This window comes from Pundamilia nyererei, unplaced genomic scaffold (assembly GCF_000239375.1).
Source record: "Pundamilia nyererei isolate P.nyererei 1_Seehausen unplaced genomic scaffold, PunNye1.0 scaffold00184, whole genome shotgun sequence".
Classification (NCBI taxonomy): Eukaryota; Metazoa; Chordata; class Actinopteri; order Cichliformes; family Cichlidae; genus Pundamilia; species Pundamilia nyererei.
The window spans coordinates 1,200,254-1,220,939 of NW_005187585.1; the positions used below are offsets into that span (position 1 = coordinate 1,200,254).

The window sequence follows — 20,686 nt, forward strand, 5'->3', positions numbered from 1 at the left end:
GTGAAACGTCTTCAAGCAACTTAAAGAAGTCCAGACGCTTTTCTTTGCAAGCTCCTTTGACTACCATGACCTGGATGACTGAGAACCTTCACAGACTAAGACTGAGCATCTTCGTTTTATTCTCGGACTCACCTGAGGGTTGGCAGTCATGTTTTTTTTCCAGTAGTTTAAACTCTTTTCATGCAGGTCCAAGTGCCTTGTCGCTGAGGTGTTTGTCCGCCTGCTAGAGGAGATGTGGCTGGGGACAAACTCCAGCTGTGCCCCCGTAGAGGCGAGGTCGGTGCTGTGCTCCATCTTTCCCCAGTTCAACAACTACTCCCAGCAGGACGCCCAGGAACTGCTCCTCTTTCTCCTTAACACGCTACACGACGACCTGAAAAAGGTGCAGAGACACCTGCGCATCTGCACCATCACATAGCCTGTTCCTCTCTGAAATATAAACCTACGGAAACCATAACTGAGTGTGTTTTTGTGCGTATGTGATTGTTTACAAGGTTGCAAAGGACCAGATGCACTGTTCAATACGACAGCAAAGGCAAGAACACAATAGGTACTGCACCACTGAAAGCACCATTGTGTCACAGCTGTTTGAGGGCCAGCTGAGCTACATAACCCTCTGCATGCACTGCGATCAGCAGGCATACAGCACACAAACGTTTACTGTGCTGTCACTGCCGATTCCTGCCGGCATCCTTAAGTGCTCCATTCAGGCAGGTTTTTTTAAACACCATTCAGACTGTTTGCATTTGATATACTGACGGTCTCATCCCTGCAGTTCTGTGCTTGTCTTTTATTCTCGTTTCATGTTGTGCAGGACTGTCTGTCGCTGTTCTTCGAGCAGACTGTCCTAACTGGGGGAGAGCAGCTGCTGTGTTCAGTGTGCAGGATGAGGAGAGAAACGGCGGTCATCACTAGTTTGGACAAACCTCCAGAGATCCTCATGTTACACCTAAAACGGTGAGAAGGAATGGATCGTCATCTCTTAAGATACTTTATTTACAGAGTATATGTTCAGTCGATAAAATCTTTAAATTTTATGAATGGATGTGTAACATTTAGCAGAGCATAATCTCACTTTAAGGTCCACTCAGGAGTGTAGCTGCTCTGAGATCTTTGATCTTTAGAAGGAGATGAACTTCAGCAGGGTGCTGTTTGAAAGCAATTAAAGGACTTAGTCGATGTTGCCTAGATTCAGTGTTGATCGTGAAAACGGCAGTGCACAAAACTTTCACATTCACGTCACATGATACAATTAATATCTTCATGACCAAAACTGAGCAAAACCAAGAAGGCTTTATAGGCTTGAGGGGGAAAAACAGATGCTTAAATAAATCGGTTCTTCCCCATGTACAATTTTCTAGATCCGCCACTGCTCTGGAGACATTCATTTTTTTAGTGACCAATTTCAGTCTGTTTTTGGTCTATTTGAATTACAGCAACAAAGGTCATGACAGTAACAGAGAAGCAATAATATGCATTTGAATAATTCAAGGACTGAGTTTGTTAAATTATTAGACAATAAAGACTCAAAAAATTAATTAACTGATTTCCAATAATGGTCTTTTTGCTTGTAAGTACAAAAACACGAATAGCGCCATTTATCAGTATTGAGTAACCGACCTTTGCTACAAATAACATGTATTCATGCATGCATTAATTCAGCAGGCATCATGAATACTTAATACTCTTTATGCATTCTATTATGAAGTGTTTCTGCTTCCAAATACCCCGGAGATACAGGAAGGCTAAGATAAATCAATAACCCCCACTGTTTTTTTAAGAGTCAGTGTTTCAAACTAAACTTATTTCCTCCGCCGCAGGTTTGGCTGTAAGGGGAAGAAGCAGGTGAAACTGACGACTAATGTCGCGTTCCCCATGAAGCTCGACTTGACCCCATTTCTGTCGAGCTCAGTGCATAATGTCTCAGATTCTTCATACCATCTTTATGCTGTTGTGGTGAGTGAACATGAAGAAGATCGTAATATGAATTTGTAAGGTCATATTTGTGTTTTACCAAAAGATATTTGAGCGCACTGCAAACATCCACACTCATAGATTCAAAGACTTGGGGATGCATGACTGCCGAGACCGCAAAGGCTCAGGGCTGTAAATGAAATGCATGACGCCACTTTGGCAGTCAGGGGTATGTCCAGAAGGGGGGAATGGGGTGGCAACAGCCCCTTCTGAAAGATGACTGCCCTCAGCCCTTGAGGACAGTCATCTTTGGCAGGTTGGACTAGAGTACTGTTAATCTTACAGTCCCCAACACTGTTATATAAGAGCATGAATACTACCAGTAGGAATGTAACGGAGTACATTTACTCCAGTGATTTACTGAGACTTATTTGGACGTGTTGTTGCTTTCTTCTGTTATTCCACTATATTTTGGATGCAATTACTGTATTTATACTATTTATTTTGCAGCTTTTTAAATCTTTGGTTATTAATTTCCTGATAAATTACATTATTATATAATTAAAATAATCAACAGCTGCAATATTAAAGAGACCATTTTAAAATTCCTAGGAACACCCCTGGTGCCAGACTTTTTCTTAGGCAGGGGCGCAAAACTCATTTTTCATCCTGGGCCAATTTGATCTTATGTGGGCTGGAGCAGTGAACCAATCCCCCTTCTAACAGTGTAAAGTAGTTTAATAATTTAATGTGAGATAACTCAGTATGAGGAAAATGAAGTGCAGCTTCAATAAACTGTCCCAGTTTTAATACGTGATAAAGAAATGCTGCTGCAGTTAATGAAACAAACCCAACTTTTTTGGGCTTAAATAGTAAAACACAAATCTGTAACATTACAGAAAAACTTTTGGCATTGCCACAATGTGCTTTGCATCATTTTAAGATCACCCAGGCAACACAAAGGGTTTAATGTTTAGGACTTGGCACCTGTTATGTAATTAAAACTGTAATATTTACATGAAATGACAAACTGTGTGGAAAACCATGGAGTTTTCACCACATCTGTTTTTTTAATGTATTCATTTCATATTTTTTAACAGAACCACACAGGTCATCTGAACATGGGTCACTATACGGCTCTGTGCCACAACGCCTCAGCCCAGACCTGGCACTTGTTTGACGACTCGCTTGTCAGAGAGGTACAGGACACCCTGGTGCAATCTCCCAACGCCTACATGCTGCTCTACAGCCGCAAGCCTTTCCAGAAGCCAAAGATCCAAGGACTGTGAGCTTTGCAAATAGAAGACCAAAATCAGTTTCCCTCTTGAAAATGTTTCTTATCATCTGCATTTGGTTCAACATCTCTGCTGCTCTTTGTACTGTTAGCATCTCCATAACAATTAGAAATAAATTGTGAGTTCAGTGTTAATGTATAATGTTTAACTATCACACTATCTCCAAACCACAGGAACACAGGGACATCAGGTTGATAAGGGCTTTATGACAGTACTTAATACATGCTGAAGACATCTTGGAACATTTGTTCACAAACACACACAGAAACTAATTTGAAGCAATTTTAATAAATAGACATATGAGTTGTTTGAGATTAATATAATCGTTATATCTGAAACACTTTCAGAACATTGAGGAGGGGGGGAGTACAAGTGAAAAGAAAATAGCACATGATCTCATGCGAGGCAATAAAAACAGTCAGGAAGTTCAGAGTCTAATCCTACCCCTTAAGAGCTCTGGTCCATTCTAAAAAAATAATCAGCTTACTTTGTGCTTGCCCTTGTCAGTCGGCTGGTCAGTCAGGCAGAGTGCGTTGACCCTATCACACTCGTGTAAGTGGCTAAGGTCAATTTCTCACGTCTTCACATTCTCCAGCTCAATACTAAACATTAAAGTAATTCCTGAAAAAAAAAAAAAGAAATCTAACCAAGCCTCAAACAAATAAAGACCAAAAATCACTAGTATGAACCAAACAGGATGTCAATCTATCCTGATACATTTGCCTCTAAATAGTGTTTGAGTATAATCATGTAAAGAGTAAGTATGTTTAACTGACAATAACCTTTACAGAAGACTGTAGGGTTTCTTTCATTAGCTGAACCGAGCAAGACAGAGAAGATATCAGCATCAGTTTAAAGCATTCTGAGTAGAGCGCTGAAATCGGCTGTTAAACAAATATGTTCTACATAAACAACTTAATGTGATTGCATAAGTGGATAAGTGCAAGAATGTGGCTAATATGAACAAGCAAAACTCCGTCCTTTACCTCAGGAAGAATGCTAAAAATCAGTCACAGTCTCTTCAACACCCCTCGTTAATAAACAAGAGAAGGCTCTACAGGTAAACCCCTAAAACATATGGTTTGCCTTTATGAATATGGAGATAATATAATGGCTGCTACTTTCACGAAAAAAATAATAATAATTTGGTCACTTAACAGATAAATATTTTGCCCTAAAGTATTTACATTTGTAATGTGCAACATCAGCGTAGGTAGGTATGTACATGCCACCTAACTGTTAATCCTGTGTATGCACAGTACAAGAAAGCTGAAAATCAGTTCTGCGATAGCGCTGTCCACACCGAGTGTGAAAGAAATGCGAGTGAAGAGCGTCTGGACCAGCGGTCAGCCCTACAGCACAACTATGGTAGAGAAGTCAGATTTAAAGGAGGATCCATTTAGTCTCTAGATGATCAGTAACGTGAACAGATGGCATATTTTAAACAGCTATGGCTCCTCTAGTAGCTGAAGCGTTGCACAGTGTGCCTGCACCGTTCTCCTTTCTGGGACAGACGAGATCTCATGGCCACTCGCTCGAGTAACTCCCCGACAAGTTAACTGCAGCTTTGTGCACCAGGTCCTCAGAGCTGTGATTCTAAAAAGAAAAAAGCATTGCTGCTCTGGTGTATTAGTGTGCCTCCTTTATGTCCCACAGCACCATCACAGGGTGGAGTAAAACAGGATATAGGCTGCAGAGGACTTGACGGAGGAGGTGGAAATGTCAGACACCTCATGGTCGTCGAACTTGTACCAGCGCTGTTTGGCGGCATTCTTACAGTAGGCTGTGTAATGGCCACCATCTAAACCCCCATAGTGGTTCTGGTAGTGGAAAAGCAGACGACAATCAACTGTTACTTAAGCATTACAGGCTGCTGTTTTCAATGTTTTAAACCAGGTTTTTTCTTTCCAATCTTGCCTGTATAAATATTTTACTATCCTGTCTTGCTGTTTAGGGACCAAACACATTTATGTACCAAAGCTACTGAGCCAGTACAGCTCTTGTGTTGCCTATTTGCCAAAAGACTGGCTGTAGTCCCCAAGCAGATCCAACTCATTGTTTTATCATTTAGACAATTGTTGATGTTACTTTGATAAACTGTACATCCACCTTGCTCCCTACATTTGTTATATTTGGGAAACCAAACAACTCATTTAAAAAAAAAAAAAAAAGTGTTCTTAAAAAGCCCAGGTTTTCACAGATTGATCATACAAAACTAAATGGCCCATGCTAGATCTATCGATTTAACGTTTACTGAAGCCTGAGTGGGACCAAAGATATTGCACCATGTCAAAATAATTTTAAAAACTCACCAGTTTTGTTCAGTAAACAGACTGTAAACTTTGCATGTAGCAGTTTGTAATCATTGCTCATCTGCTGATCTTACCACAGATGATACCATATACAACTTGAGATTTTGACTATGAAGATATCAGAATTGGTATATATAAATAATTTGGTCATTCAGCCAGACCTTTACCGAATCCTGTGTCTGTCAGTAGAAGCAGCTATACCGAGACCAAACTACATACAAACACTTCTTTCTCACCAAAATAGAGAAATGGTATCATGGTGGTACCTGCTGAATTTACTGCCCAGGACACAGGACCCGTTGGCATTATGCCTCAACTTAATACAGTTCAGGAAATCATATTTATATAGATCGGCTCAGAGGGTTCCTGAGCAGACTGTTATTTCAGAATAAAATGTTTATGTTAAAATTTTGTTTAGTGCATAAATTTAAAAATATTGGCAAAGGCCAGTGATTCGACCTTGAGGTCAAGGTTACTGAGATTGAAAGTGATCAAAGATTTTTAGTAGACACCACAATGGTATCAGTTTGAAAACCCTAGGTGACTTACTTCTCAAGTTATTGCAGGTGCAAAGATGTTCAGAACATGTGACCTCTGACATTTAGTTTGAGGTCACTGAGATTAGAAGAGATTTTTTTGTACATGTTCCCATGTTATCAATTTGAAGCTACTGCTCACTACTCACAGCTACATTCTCGAGTTATTGCATTCACAAATTTAGGTGTCCATGAAGCCCGCCTGCCTGGCGGGGTGACAACAATACTTCATCAATCTTTTACACCAGAGCAGTAAAAACAGCAGCAGTCATTTCAGTTTCACTTACAGACACTCCGTAAAGGTTGTATCTCTTCAGGCTCTGTTTGGGTCCAATGACGTACTGGGCCAGGTCCAGACTATCTAAAGGGAAGTCTACAGATGTCTGCAGTTTCTGCTTCCATCTACCCTCATAGGAGAACCTGCAGGAAGAACCCCCACAACAGGAAATAATGTTAATGTCAAAAATAGCACTCCTGTAAAGCTTATAAAGTGAGGAGTGAAAATAGACAGATAAAAACTGTTTTACTGCTTTGATTACAGACCGTTTCAAGTGCACCAGGAGGATGGGTGGGACCTTCCAGATCTCCAGTTTCTTGGTGGAGTCTCTGTGGGCTTTGCAGTGTCTGCAGAACACCTTGTTGTTGTCAGTCAGCTTCTCTTCCTTGGAGAATAGCCTCAGACAGTCCTACCCGGAAGTAGAAAAATCACTAATTATTAACCATAGTTACGCATTTAATCAAGAGTAATATGATCTACACAACCACAATACATTTAATTGGCTAGTTTGTCAGAATGAATTCAGAGAAACAAATGCTGTCACGATGTGAATATGTTAGATAACAATATGTGTGCTTGACACGAGAGCAAAAACATGCTTTGATATGCCCTGACCTGTAGGGAGCACTTGCTGGTGGAGGCCAGTGGCAGCGACAGGTACATGAAGGTCTCAAATGTCCGTGACTTGCGATGGCAAGTCAGACATTGCACAGTGGACTTGAACTGCCCCTGGAACAGTGCTACGATGATGGACTCGTTCAGAAGCTTGTGTTTGCTCCAGGCCAGGTCAGCACCCGTTTGATCATCCAGATGGTCATTTTCTTCTTCCTTGTACCGCTTCCTGTTGTCCGCCTGACCAGAAGTGAAAGAAAATAATTTAAAATGACACAAGCCCAAATTAACGGCTAGAGACACCTGCCTTTGTGATTCAATTAAAAATCAATGAATAATGGCAGATGTTCACTATACCACCTATCGATATCACGTTGCAGGGAGAAGTGAAAACTCACTAAAAACTACATGAAGAATTTTCAAGCCATAATCTCTGTATTCATCTCTCGAGTATTGTTCAGCTTATTAGCATGCAGTTCAGCCAGTTCACTCTCAGTATGACAGGCAGGAAGATATGGCAGGTTAACACTTGCTAATTAATACCTTATTAATTAGTATGATTTAAAAAAAAAAAAAAAATCAATTATCCCAGAGAGACAGAGTGGACTGGGACTGGGCCAGCATGATGGCACACAGGTCAGAAGATCACACAAAAGGGACATGATGAGATGGCGTGCGTGATGACAAATGCACATCACCAGCTGCTACAATCGAATCGGCATCCTATGCTCAAAAAGAAAATGGGTTGATGTACTTCTGCAACTTAACCCCAGGTGGAGACAATTGTCACTGTATCACTCAGCTGATACTCTAACAGTATAAATAAAAGACCTTCAATAGGAAAAATAACTCAGAAAAAAAACCCTACTACCTTTGTGGTTATAGTAAGTTTAAAAATATAAAATACTGGTGACTCCTCAGCCTCCTAGTAGACACACCTAGGGTATCAATTTCAAAAAGTCATTGCAGTCACAAGATTTTCAGAAATACAGTTATCAGAAGTACTCTAACCTTGAGGTCAAGGTCATTGAGATTCAAATGTATCCAAGATTATTAGTACATACACATACAGCATCATTTTTAAGGTCTTACATCACCTCGTTCTCGATCTATTGCTTCACAAATGTAGGTGACCACAATATCAGCCTCTTACAGCTGAGTTGTAAAAAAAACATACAATCACACAATTGCTTTGTCGTCATCCCCCCCTGATCTAAATGCACATGAAGCCAGTAAAAACAAAATAAACGAAAGGAAAGACATCTGTTGATACAGGCAATGAGCATGTCTTGGGTCAACATGCACAGAGGTTCTGACAGAGCATCAGACCAGACAGATGCAGACACGTCACACGCACACTGCTGCAGGAGGACCAAAGACACACAGCTATTTACTTACTCTCTAATTTGCCATCAAAATGAAACCCAGTGAAAAAAACAGAAAGAAGGAAAATGATAAAAAAGACTAGGACTTCATTGTTAACAGGCAAGTGTGCAACAACATACAGGGATACTAAAAGGAAACCTGAGAAAGCTGTGGTTCAACAGAATAAAGGATGCACTGTTAATTTAGTCAATATTTAAATAAGAGTGAGAATATTTAGATGTTAATGGTTCTCTTTTCATGTAACCATTGTAAGACTTTGTTTATGCCTCACTGGTGGCTGTGGAATACCCCTTATTAAGTTTTCACACTACCTTGTTGAGGTCCTCATGAAGCCCATCCATGAGGAACAGCAGCAGCTCCTGGGAGTCTTGCTGGTCATAACCAGCAAACTGCTCATTGATCTTGCCTATGGTGATCTTGAAGTCACGTGGACTGATGCACTTGTACAGACCAGCCCACAAGGCCTTCATGATTACACCAAACTCCTCGGCCACCTCCCCTTTGTGGCCAAGAATATTGTGCCTGGCAGAGAAAGAGAACAGAGGCCCCGGTGTTATACATTCCCCCGCATACAGACTTCATTATGACCAGCAATTCCACTTATCTCGGATCTAACCTGTTTATATCCTCTAGGTAGCAATTGTTGTTGAAGTATTCAGCCAAGGCAGGAGTGTTGCAAAGAGACTGTAAGATTGAGTTCATATAACATGTGTTGCCAAGGTTACGAAGGCCAGTCAGTGATGCGCCCAAACCCCCAAATGTGGGATTGAGGTTGCGAATTTTGGCTGCTGAAGGACGCGCAATCTCCACTTTAGAATAGACTTTGGCAGGTGCAGGTCTGAAAGAGAAAAGAGTAAAATAAGAGAGAGCCAGACTAGTTACTACAGATGAATCATCAAAGGAAGTACCACAGTGTAATATATACAAAGTATACAGGTCATACATACCATTGTTGCTTTAACAGCACAAAAAGCATAATATTTAATTGTAAAACAGGTTCAAACTAAACATGAACAGTCACTGAAATTACTACCTTATCACACATTTTCTGCTCATTTAACTAAACAGCCTGAGGAAATACTATCAAAAGCTACTCTTCTATCCACACAAACACAATCTGAATCATCTTTATGACACTCCAACACATCATCTTCATACCAGAAGAAGTATTTTGCAGGCTTCTATTGTCCTTTATAATATGCAGCTATTATCTGTTCACTTAAAACATATTTATAGGTGCACAGCGTGTCTTACTTGGTTTCTCTGTTGATTGTGGGTATGACAGCAGTAGCGGTCGGAGCAGTGGCCTTTTTCTGTGCCTCCTCTCTCAGGTCCTGACTGATGTCAGGGGAAGAGTAGGAGCGTTTCAGTTTAGACTGCTCCTGCTCCTGTTCACGGTTTGTGTCTGGCTCAGCTGGTCGTGGTGTTTTCTGTTTGACTGTTGGTGGCGTCGATGGTGGGGTCTGGGGAACAGTGACTTCAGGAGGGTACAGGTGGACACGATTGGTTGGCGAATGGTAGTATCGGTAGGTCCCCGTCACTGTGTCAAGGAACTAGCCAAGAAAATTAAGCGGAAGAAAAGAAAAGCATTTGGTAAAATTTAACCATAAACCTTTAAACTTTTTTTCCTTTGAACTTTCACCCTCAGTTATTTCAAATGAATCACTTATTTCAGGTTTGGTTATCTGGTACCTTCATCCAACCATCAGGAAGACCCGGTACACTCCTACCCATCTCTTCACTCCTTGCTCGGGTCAGAGGCTCCCTCTGTGAAGACACACACACACACAAACACACTTTATTTAATAAGATCATACAAAAAAATTATTGTAAAGGCTTTCACAGTCACAGCAGGGCTGTGAGAGTCACAGTCTCTCACAGAGAGTCACAGTCTCTCACAGCCCTGCGGAAATCTAACAAACGCATTAAATTTGACAGACAACACTAACCCCAAGTGTCCAGGACTTCAAATTTAATAAAGGACAAACTACAATTGTTTAGCAGTGGCTTCACTTCTCTATCAAACTGTTCCTCCATTTTGACAGTGACAGGTTAAACTGAAGGAAGCGATCAGCCTAAACAGGACTAGTTAGTAAAAATGGGGGGGTTAGAATCTAAAGTTTCAACCTACACATGCCACCTTTATATGAGGAGCATTACACTATTACACTTTACAATTATTTGTAAAGTTTTATCTTTACAAATAATTGTTATTTGGGCTCTAATTGTTATACTTTAGCTCTAGGAGCCAAACTAGGTTCTAATCCTTTAACTCATTAAAACAGTTTAGTGGATTGTGTGTTTAAAAAAAAAAAAGTACATTGTTTAGGATGTGCAATTATGACGAAGAATTTTTAACATCTTCTTTTAACCAATGATTTAAGACACTAGGACCTTGTGGGATGACCTTAAACTTTCATTTGTTTGTGACAGTAATTATCTCTGACAGAGAAGAGGACTCACCTTAATCTCACTAACAATATGGTTGGGAGCCGGGGAATCCAGAGACATACTCTTAGAGGGTGTGTCAGAGTTCTGCTCTTTTCCTCTCCTGTCTTTTTCATCCCATGCTTTGTTTATTTTATTTTCCTCATCTTCTGCTTTTTGCCTTTCCAGTTTCTTCTTCTCCTGATGTCTTCTCTCCTCCTCTTCCTTCTTTCTCCTCTCACTTTCTTCCTTTTCTAGCCTTTCTTTCGACTCCTGTTTCTCCTCCTCTAAACGACGCTGCTGCATGCGTTTCTCCTGCTCCTGCTTTGCTTTCTCCATCAATGCCACTGCTTCGGAGTGTATCTGACTTTGTTCTTCTTTAGAAAGAGAAGCATTAGGAGCAAAGGGTGGTTTAACTGAACGGTCTGGGACAACTGGGCCATTCTGGGTAGAATCCTTTGCTGACCCGTTTTGGCTGGGCTTAGGTTCAGGTTTCTTGGTACGGTCAAACTGGGACAGGAGAAGAGTCATGTTTAGACACATTTGGAGTCCTTAATGCTTTGCATTCTCTAAAGGTTTAACAGTTATCAGGGCAAACAATACCTGAGGGAATGCTTTGGGTGTTGCAGGTGACTGGCTGGATGTGCTTGCAGCAGGGGCCTTCTTACCCAAGTCCTGACCTGAATTTGTGGAGCCGGTGACAGAGAAATCAACACTGTCGGGCAACCTATCAGCGACTATGGAAGTTTTAGATGTTGGAGGTTCCGCTGGAGTGATCCCATTCACCAGCACAGGAGCTGATGGTTCCTGAGGCTCAAGTGAAACTTCAGGCTCGGGTGGAGGTGGGGTTGGAGGTTTTGGTTCCTCAAGGGATGGGTAGCTAAAGTTCACTGTTGAAAACATCAAAGAAAATGTCTACATGTAAGACAAGAGTCCAGTCACAATTAGGAAGTAAGTGAGTAATACAAAATTATATAAAGTATATTGTGGTTTTTATTTTCTATCTCATAAAATGAGAAAACATAGCATTAAAGGGCCATTTTTTTAATAAACTGTACTACTCATACTCACACTGAGGAAGGGTGTTGGTAATGGTCTGTCGAGGTGGTCTAATTTTAGCATTGGTCGTATACATGGGGTAAAACAACAGCCAGTTCTCATAGCCACCCTCCAGCACCAGCGGCTCACTACGCAGGATGGTGATGCTGTCCCACTGTGCAGTTGTCAAACACAACATTGTAATTTTACATGAAAACACAGGTATTGATATTTACAAGCTACTGCATAAAGTCAACCACCCGCCAGACACAGTTACCTTAAAAAGAGCATCTTTGAGGCTCTGCAAGGTGGTCCCCAGTTTAAGGTCAGTGACAGAACTGAACCAATCCAAGAGGATGACATAATCTACAAATCCCCGCCGTTTCCAGTGCTCTTTGGACTCTTCTGGCAGCTTTGCCTCAATCTGATTCACAGTGATTCTGAAAAGTCAAAACATTTCATTATCCACAGGTTGACCAAACCCCCCCCCCAAAAAACACAGACACAAAAACAAACTGAAGGTAGAAAGATCAGTCCATTCATATTATTATTTGATAATGAATCACACATGGTGTGTTAGAACAAACTTCAATCAAGTTTGAAGCTTTGCTTCTCACCCTGGGCTAATGGCCTCCTCAGGCACGCTGATGCAGGTTTGAGCCGGGACCTGAATGTGAGACTCCTCAAAATCTCGATGGCTGCGTGCATCCATAACAATTATTGCGATAGTCTGGTCCTTCATCATGTTGAAAAGTTTCTCAGCCGTGATCCCACCAGCAGGCAGCGCAGCTGTCAGACAAAATTCATAACTCAGCACTAATAAATCAACTAAATTCAAAGATAAAAACAAAGTGACTGCTTTGAGGTTTTCCACTTTACCTTTTGAGGTTGCATTCTTCAGTTCATTCTGTTCAGCTTTCACCTGCGACACACATCCACAAAGACTCATCTCATTAGCATGTTGACATAAACTGGATTTTTCCCCTTATACTAAAGGTACAAAAAAGAATCATTACGATTTCAATACAGGCATTCAAATATTAATTAAGCTACGGGTGTTTGCATTATTATTATTAAAATCCACTGTAATGCCCAGTAGGGCAAAGAAAACATTCGAAGTCTTTATATCTCACTTTATTTTTTAAAGGCACAGAAATGCTGTGTGCAGTAAATATCTCAATACCTGTAACCACCTGCAAAATTCAACTCTTATACTGTGCTTTAGTTTAGATCCTTTTGGGAGGGTTATTGATCGGTGCAGTTTTTATGTAAGCGTAAATTTGGTAAACTATCGGAAAGTTACATATAAGACAGTAAAATACTCTTTTTGATTTGCAACATATTTCTAAAAAAAGTTGGGATAGTGGCAGATTCACCACTTTCTTGCATCACATTTCATGTTTAAAAAACTAATAAGAACTGAGGAGATCAGCTACTGTGGGAAAGTGCTTTCCAGTCACTATCTGAGTTCAGCTTCATACAGTTCAGAGTCTTCTTTGGCCTGTTTTGTTGTCCAAGTGTTTTCAATGGGGGACAGGTCTTGAATGCAGGCAGACCAGTTTGACAAACTCTATTATCTGAGTATTCCTTTTGTGATGTGTGCAGAATGTCCAGAAGGTGACACAGCTATGTCATCTGGATGGAAGAATAATCCATTGCAAAGCCTATATATCTTACGTAAATGGGGCCCTCAAAAATAATCCCAAAACCAGCAATATACTTTGCAAAGAGTATACACACTGGCAGCAGTGTGTATACTCATTTCAAACCTTCACCTTTTTGCTGTCCTTCCTGTTTGTGAATGACGTTTTTGGAGAGCCCCGATCGCCATCTTTTTCTGTCATTTCCTCCCTCCTCTTCTTCTCCTCTTGTCTCTCCTTTTCCTCTAGTTTTTTTCTCACCTCTACCTCTTCGTACCTATTCAAAATAGGTAGGAAATAAAGATCAGTTAAGTGAAACAAAATCAATATCCTATTTTACAGTGTCTGAATTAAGAAAGTGAGCATAATCATGACAGCTGAAACCTCTAACCTGAGTTTAAGACTTTCAGACAGCTTTTCAGCTTCTTCAATGGCTTTCTTAAAGCTGTTTGTCCCAAGCATAGTCACGTAATACTCCTGTGCACATCAGAGAACACTTCAAGTAAATAATCTGCCTTCATGTGAAAAAAACATTAGGTTAGCAATACAAAAAGAATGAACAAACTTATAAATATTAGGTATACCGGTTGCTGCTTGAACTCTGGTCTCTTCTTGATGATGTCATATACTGTCAAATACTTCATGTACAGTACATAAGCTTTCTCCTCATCTCTGTCCAGACGGCACTCCTCTGCCGCCTTGAATATTTTGCAGGCACTCTGGACATAACTACAAACACGAAAAAAGTATATGTAAGTTAAAGATTTTCATCTCCACATGACTGCAATGTGCTTCAGTCACAGAAGCCAGAAAATTGAGATCAGTGACAAATGTCTTTTTATTAGGTAATAATTTCTGCCCAAAAAAAATATAGTAACATTACTTTCTAGTGCTTGTCTTGTCTGGCTTAATTTCAGCTTTTTTATTAAGGTCCCCCAGAGAGGTGGACAAATACAGCTCTTTGACCCCGGTGGAAACTGCAGGCATCTTGGCGAATGTGTTGAGTCAGAGGTCACTGGCAGGCAAAAGGGTCAGTGGTGTAGACAAGCTCCGAACATCTCTAGATAAATGTTTGTGAAAGAGAAAAACACAAACACACGCCGTTTATACTAGAACAGCTGTTCTAGTTTCATAGAACAGTTCAATCTGCAAAAGAACATTTAAGCCACGGTTAGCAAAAACGTCTCAAAAAGTTTTCCCGTGCCGTCGGCGGTTGTGTAGTATTTAGAAATGTCTAGAATTAGGACAGGCTAAGCCGAAACGATGACACTTCGCAGATAAATCACTTATTAGCTATGACACGGCGCTTGGCTATAGTCAACAGACCCAGGGCATGTAAACACTGACGACAACAACATAGTTTTCTCGCTAATGTTAGCCGCTAACCACTACTCGGCTGGATGCTTTTACGAAGCAGCTAAAGGTCAACTAAACTGACAGCATTCGGTTTAAACCTTAAACCTACTACTTGGCTGATAAAAAAAGCTATTTAGCCCCTTAAATGTGCACCTGGCGTTGTTACCTTCCTCGTTAGCCTGCTAGCTACGTCAGTTAGCAAGCTGCGCTTGGAGCGCACGTAGTTAAGCGTTAAGGTTAGCTTATGAGAACTATTTCCCTACAACAGAGACAGTCGAGTACATAACACCCCCCCATATCACTGAGGTCTATATTACTGTCTGACAGTTTGACAATATACATTTAGTTTTAAAAAATACCTCTTTATGATCCGTTGCTTACACTTTAGCCACTTTTTGACAGCTGATTCTGATTTCTTGTTCCGCTTCCTCCTTTTTTCCCCAACCCGTTCTCTTCTTCTTCTTCTTCAGCTAATTCTTAGACGTTGGCATCCTTACTATCACACTACTGCCACCTTCTGGAGTCATTTTTTTCTTTCCTGATACCCGTTTCCCACATCTTTGCTGCCAAACCACATATTTTGTGATCACTCCTGTATTTTTATCTGTATTGCTCTGTGACTTTTAAGTGCACGTACTTACATTGTTCACTACTATAGTTTATAGCGCTACTCTTCAACTGCTGTAGATATATTCATAGCACTCTGTAGATCTGTTTACCACAAATTGGTACATATGTACATATGTAGCATATCTGTATATTAGTTCATATTACATCTGTATATCTGCCCGTCTGTATAGCATTATAGAATATCTGTATTCTATACACCTCATCTGTATGTCTGTACATATGTATACATCAGTACATCTATACATTTGTCCGCAGTACATCTGTATATTTGCTCTCTGTATAGTTATATAAACATCAGTATACTTCATTTATTTGTACATAATCTGTACATAACTATTCCCACCTTTCATACTACCCTTATCTGTATATAATCTGCTCTTAATGCACTTAATGCACCTTGCACTTCTGATTAGATGCAAACTGTATTTTGTTACCCTGTATTTATACATGTTTAATGACAATAAAGTTGAATCCTATCCTATCCTACTGCCATAACTCTGTATAGTTAAAACAGTTTTATTCTGCCCAGTGATTAATATGTTTTTGGTTCTTTTGTTTATATATAGAGCCGTGTGAAAAAGTGCACTTCAGACCCAGCCACGCCGTCAGACAAAAACTGGTTTGTCCCAATGACAAAACTCCCAAACAGAAACGAAACCACGTAGTATTTGTTTGCAGTGCAGCAGGAGTACTCAGACCTCTACATTCTAGAAACTACAGCTACTCCACCTCAGCAGGATGAGACTCAGCTCACTCTTTTGAGGATGCCAGTGTTCACATTTTGGACAGACAGGACAGATGGTTTGAAAGAGGAGTGAAAGAGGCCGTCTATGTCTACTGTGAACCACCATCTTTGACTACAGGGGGTGGTTTATGATACCAACTGTATGTAACCTACTGTGCAGATTTGAGAACCCTTCCCAGGCACCTTAACACCCACTCAAGCCTTGTGTCAGTTAATCTCAATGAGTCACATGATGGTTTCACCCAAAACCTCTGCTGATAATGATCCACACCCCTTTTCACACTTTGGTTTGTGCGATGAGGCACGTGATCACTAGTGGGTCAACAGCCCTCTTAAGGGACAACTCCCACTAAGGTTTAAATACCTGGGACTCCCCACCATTTGGTTTTAGAACTGAAAAAGCTTCTCAGTTGAAAGGTGAAAGGGCTCGAAGAGACTTAATAAAGTCCAGTCTCTTTTCTTTTTAAGATCCTTAGATTACCATTACCTGGATGACTGAGAAGCTACACTGACATATTCTGAGGAGTGCCATCCCAGTAAATTCACTCAAGGTCAGATCATGCAATGCACAGACAAACCAAGGGTTACATGTCAGGTTCCATTGGCTTGTTAAATGTTGAAAGCTGCTTCTCTCTAAAAAAGGACACAGCAGCAAGGATTAGGTTCACAAAGTTGCATCAGGACAAACCTTTGGACAGACAAAAACAAAGTTGAGATGTTTGCCCATAATGTACAACACCACAAGCACCTCATACCAACTGTCAGTGTAGTGGTAGAAAAGTGATTATTTGGACTCACATTCAGCCACAGGACATGGGCATGTTGCATTCACTGATCAATCATGAACTCCTCTGCATGCATATACAAAGTGTTGTGGAGTTAAAAATGAGATTATGATGAGTTAACAATCTTTCTAAACAGCTCAAGCTTGGCTGAGACTGGTTCACAGATTAGAAGAATTGTTGGTGTTACAGGGGCTCAGTCAAAGTCCAGACCTCAACTTGATTGAAATACTCCGGAGGAACTTTAAGAGCCCGAAAATAAATATTTGTCCGCAAACATAAATGACCTGAAGCAATGCTGTAAAGAAAAATGGGTCAAAATTCCTGAGAGACCAATAAAGTCATACAGAAAATAGATATTCCTGATAAAGGGGGCTCTGCAAGCTGCTGAATCATGGGGTCTAATGAGTTTTCACAAGGCTGCATAGAGACTCTACCTGCTCTTCAAATGGACAGCTGAGAGGAAAATGATGAGCTGTTGAAGTCAACACAAAGAAAGCTTGTTTCTAAGTTGGCTCTGACCTTCAGCTTCTTTTCTTTCTTCTACTGTGATGGGCTTCCCATACAAAGGAATATATTCACATCTATATACAGTATGTAATTCCCTTTTACATCAAGGACATTGAATATCATGTATTGTACTGTACTGTAGTAATGGTCAGTTTTGAAACTGAAAATGAATCTTTCTTTTTGAAAGCAGAGCGTACTTGTATTTTCTTAGGACTGCCCTATTAACAGTAGCTTACAGCCATGCCAGACTGGTCTGCAGTTAAACCAGTCTGATCTGTTGTACACACAATGGTTCAAATGGAACGGATAAGTGCTGCTTTTGTCACATTCATACCATGATTTAATAAATCACCTGTTAAGTTGTGAGTTTTACATTAAAGTGATTTTTAAAAAGTGAAACAAAACAATAAAAAAGCAAAGCTGTTATTAGATAAGTGACTTTCTGCATTACATTTTTTATTTGGTTCATTATTTTCTACCTCCAACATTCCTCCTATGCAAGGGGAACATGTTTAAACTGACACTTAGTTGCTTTTCCAATTTTTTTTTTAACCTTCAGTCACAGCCAGTCTCATCATTAGTCGTTAGTTTTTCCTCTCTGCTCTTCATGCTGTTGTTTTGCTTTTTTTGGTTTGCATTATCAAGCTCAAAGTTTTCTTTGTGACGGGCTTATGTTGCACAGCTATTTTCAGCTTATTTGAATAAAAGCAGCAGAATCAGACCAAATAAGAAGCACTCTCACTTTGATGTCACAAGGCAGCGATCAGGCTTCATTGCACAATAATGCTTAAACCCGCTTTCATCAGGCTCAGCCTCTCAAATTTAAAAGCACACAAGGAGCACAATAGTCACAGTGTGCTATGCTCCATATCACATAACACTTATTTCTGTGTATAGTAACACACCCACTCCTGCCATTAGTCATTGCATGCTACCAGTTTTCCTACATAAAATCAAAACTCTTTGTTCTTGATCAAATTTAAATAACCAGTTTGGCTAGTTTAGAAGAATCGTTAACCAATGTGACAATTTGGAGACCAGATGTCAGATGTAAATATATCTACATAAACTCTTTAACCATTTTAACAGTAATAAACAATACTAACAAAATTGTTAATAAATGGCTTATAAACTGTCCATGAACATTTCTTCGCAACTGAGGTTAAGAAACACTGTAATTCATCTAGTAACACTATATGGATCGTTTTTAAAAATGTATGTTTTAATAAACAGTTACTTAAAGATTGGGCAGATAGTGTTGCAGTGACGTAGATCACAAGGCAGCCAGTCCAGAGACCATGTTTCATGTCCTGTGTCACTCTCAGATTGGTTAAGCTCATGAAAAGATTGTGATTTTGGTTAAACTAGACCCATTCTCAAAATTAACCCTGCAGACTGGAAAAGGTACGTACCTACAGTGTTGGGGAGTAACGGAATACATGTACCGCCGTGACGTATTTAAAATACAAAATATGAGTAACTGTATTCCGTTACCGTTTAAAAGGGTGGTATTTAGAATACAGTTACTTTGTTGAAATAAAGGGATTACGCGGCGGTCTTTTCCTGTTTCATATGTAAGGCTATGCCCTCTCTATTTTTTGTAATTCCACACAGGTGGAATCCCAAACAAAACAGCATTAAGAGGCTCAAATGCCCGTGTCTCAATCTCGAGTCTCATAATGATGTGAAGAAATATTTTTTAAAATGATTTAATATGAAGGCAATAGCAGAGTGTTACAGGCATAGCCCTAAAGAATGTAGCCTCATGGGCAGTGTAGTCCGTGCTGCAGGGAGAATGGACTGCCATACCCGTTATGTGTCTGTGAGCGAGGGAGGGAGAAAAAGGAAAAGTATGAGTTATCATCGAGCAGAAACGGGAGCTGGAAGCATGTAAATATAATAATAACCACTGCAGCCAAAAAAGAGTGTCTGACGAGCCCAGCTGTAAGTAAGCTGTTAAGACTCGAGTAAACACTGTGTTCCTGTTTTCCTCCGAAACAATAAGTTCCGCTGGAGCAGCCTTTCAACGCCTCTCTCTGTCTCTCGCCAGCAAAGTTGACCAAGACAACAAAGTAAAGCTAGTTTTCGGCTACGAGCCCGACAGGGAAACCGACGTGTTAGCCAGAGGTCCCTTTACTAATGGTTTGGAGCCGCGGACCTATTTTATATACGCGCGGAATAGTTTTCTATACGAGATCGCTGCAAAAAGTGCAGCCTCACCTAATGTCCACCCTACTGTTACTCATTTTATATTAAGATTTAAAAATCTAGTTGCTATTGAGTAGCCTGTGAGCAGCCTTCAGTAATAGTAATGAATCACACAGGAACAGGACATTCATTAGTTGTAAAAAAGCATGATAATATATTAAGTAATCCAAAGTATTCAGAATACGTTACTCTCATTGAGTAACGTAACGGAATACGTTACAAAATACATTTTGGGCCATGTATTCTGTAATCTGTAGTGGAATACATTTCAAAAGTAACCTTCCCAACACTGCGTACCTACTAGTACCTACTTAAATGTGACCCCAAAGGCTCCATGTTGTGCACAAGGAGCCATGATTTCATGTTGTTTACACCCAGTTCTGACTCCACCATCTGAATGTGGCAGGAGAAATCTACTCATCAGACCAGGCAACACTTTTCACATTTTCTGCTGTCTAGTTTTGGTGATCCGGTACAAACTGTAGCCTCAATGTCCTGTTCTTAGCTGACAGGAGTGGGTATCAGTGTGGTCTTCTGCTGCTGTAGCACATCTGCTTCAAGTGTTTGATGTGAAGAAACTTTTCCCAGAGAAGTGCTGCTCACTGGATATTTTCCTCTTTCAGACCATTTCTCTTTCAACCCTCACACAATCATTTAAATCACTTTTCTTTCCCATTAGATGCTGTCATGCTAATGTCAAATGGAGTTGTTGCTGTGTGACTGGCTCATTAGATACTTGCATTCACAAGCAGACAGTTGTATGTAAGAATTAGGAAGATCCACCTCACCTTTGCCACTAAAAGTGTGTCACAGTACCTGCAGCAAAGAACAGCCTGTGTGTATCTCTGGAACCACGCTGGGAATGTGGAGAAGTTCAGTGATGAAGCCTTTTCTTGCTCTCAAACCAGGCACATTTGATTAGAAGCTTCCATGCGAAGTTGCTTGTTCGCAGCTTTAATGAAGGAAATGATAGAATAAACACTCATGCAAGTGCATTTATGGATTTCTTTAACTTTGT

General features: G+C 40.3%; 2 protein-coding genes across 2 annotated transcripts in view; one reads left to right on the forward strand and one right to left on the reverse strand.

Annotated features, from left to right (window-relative positions):
• Positions 1-3,347, forward strand: part of LOC102191973 (ubiquitin carboxyl-terminal hydrolase 4) — a 6,813-nt gene extending 3,466 nt beyond the window's left edge. Inside the window, exons 3-7 of the mRNA XM_005746883.2 lie at positions 187-382; positions 495-710; positions 815-957; positions 1,821-1,956; positions 3,015-3,347. Of these exons, the coding sequence (XP_005746940.1) occupies positions 187-382; positions 495-710; positions 815-957; positions 1,821-1,956; positions 3,015-3,203 (880 nt within the window). The 3' untranslated portion in view covers positions 3,204-3,347. The remainder of the gene's footprint in view (positions 1-186; positions 383-494; positions 711-814; positions 958-1,820; positions 1,957-3,014) is intronic.
• Positions 3,348-3,474: 127 nt separating this feature from the next.
• usp8 (ubiquitin specific peptidase 8) lies at positions 3,475-15,242 on the reverse strand. Its single transcript, XM_013914292.1, has 19 exons — positions 15,153-15,242; positions 14,321-14,497; positions 14,022-14,166; positions 13,829-13,914; positions 13,573-13,714; positions 12,677-12,719; positions 12,415-12,586; positions 12,075-12,237; positions 11,831-11,972; positions 11,363-11,649; positions 10,796-11,269; positions 10,025-10,099; positions 9,587-9,885; positions 8,949-9,170; positions 8,644-8,854; positions 6,950-7,186; positions 6,601-6,743; positions 6,345-6,477; positions 3,475-5,029 (listed from the first exon to the last, which is right to left on the reverse strand). The coding sequence occupies exons 2-19, from the start codon at positions 14,422-14,424 to the stop codon at positions 4,871-4,873; spliced, it is 3,237 nt and encodes a 1,078-aa protein (XP_013769746.1). The 5' UTR covers positions 14,425-14,497; positions 15,153-15,242; the 3' UTR covers positions 3,475-4,870.
• Positions 15,243-20,686: the final 5,444 nt, after the last annotated feature.

Bases quoted from the DNA above. Each gene is read 5' to 3' on its own strand.
- usp8 (XM_013914292.1), bottom strand. From the start codon at position 14,424: ATGCCTGCAGTTTCCACCGGGGTCAAAGAGCTGTATTTGTCCACCTCT. The intron at 9,171-9,586 runs GTAAGACACGCT...TTTCTCTTTCAG, and splicing joins ACAATCAACAGAGAAACCAA to ACCTGCACCTGCCAAAGTCT. The intron at 6,744-6,949 runs GTCAGGGCATAT...ACTTCCGGGTAG, and splicing joins CCAGCAAGTGCTCCCTACAG to GACTGTCTGAGGCTATTCTC.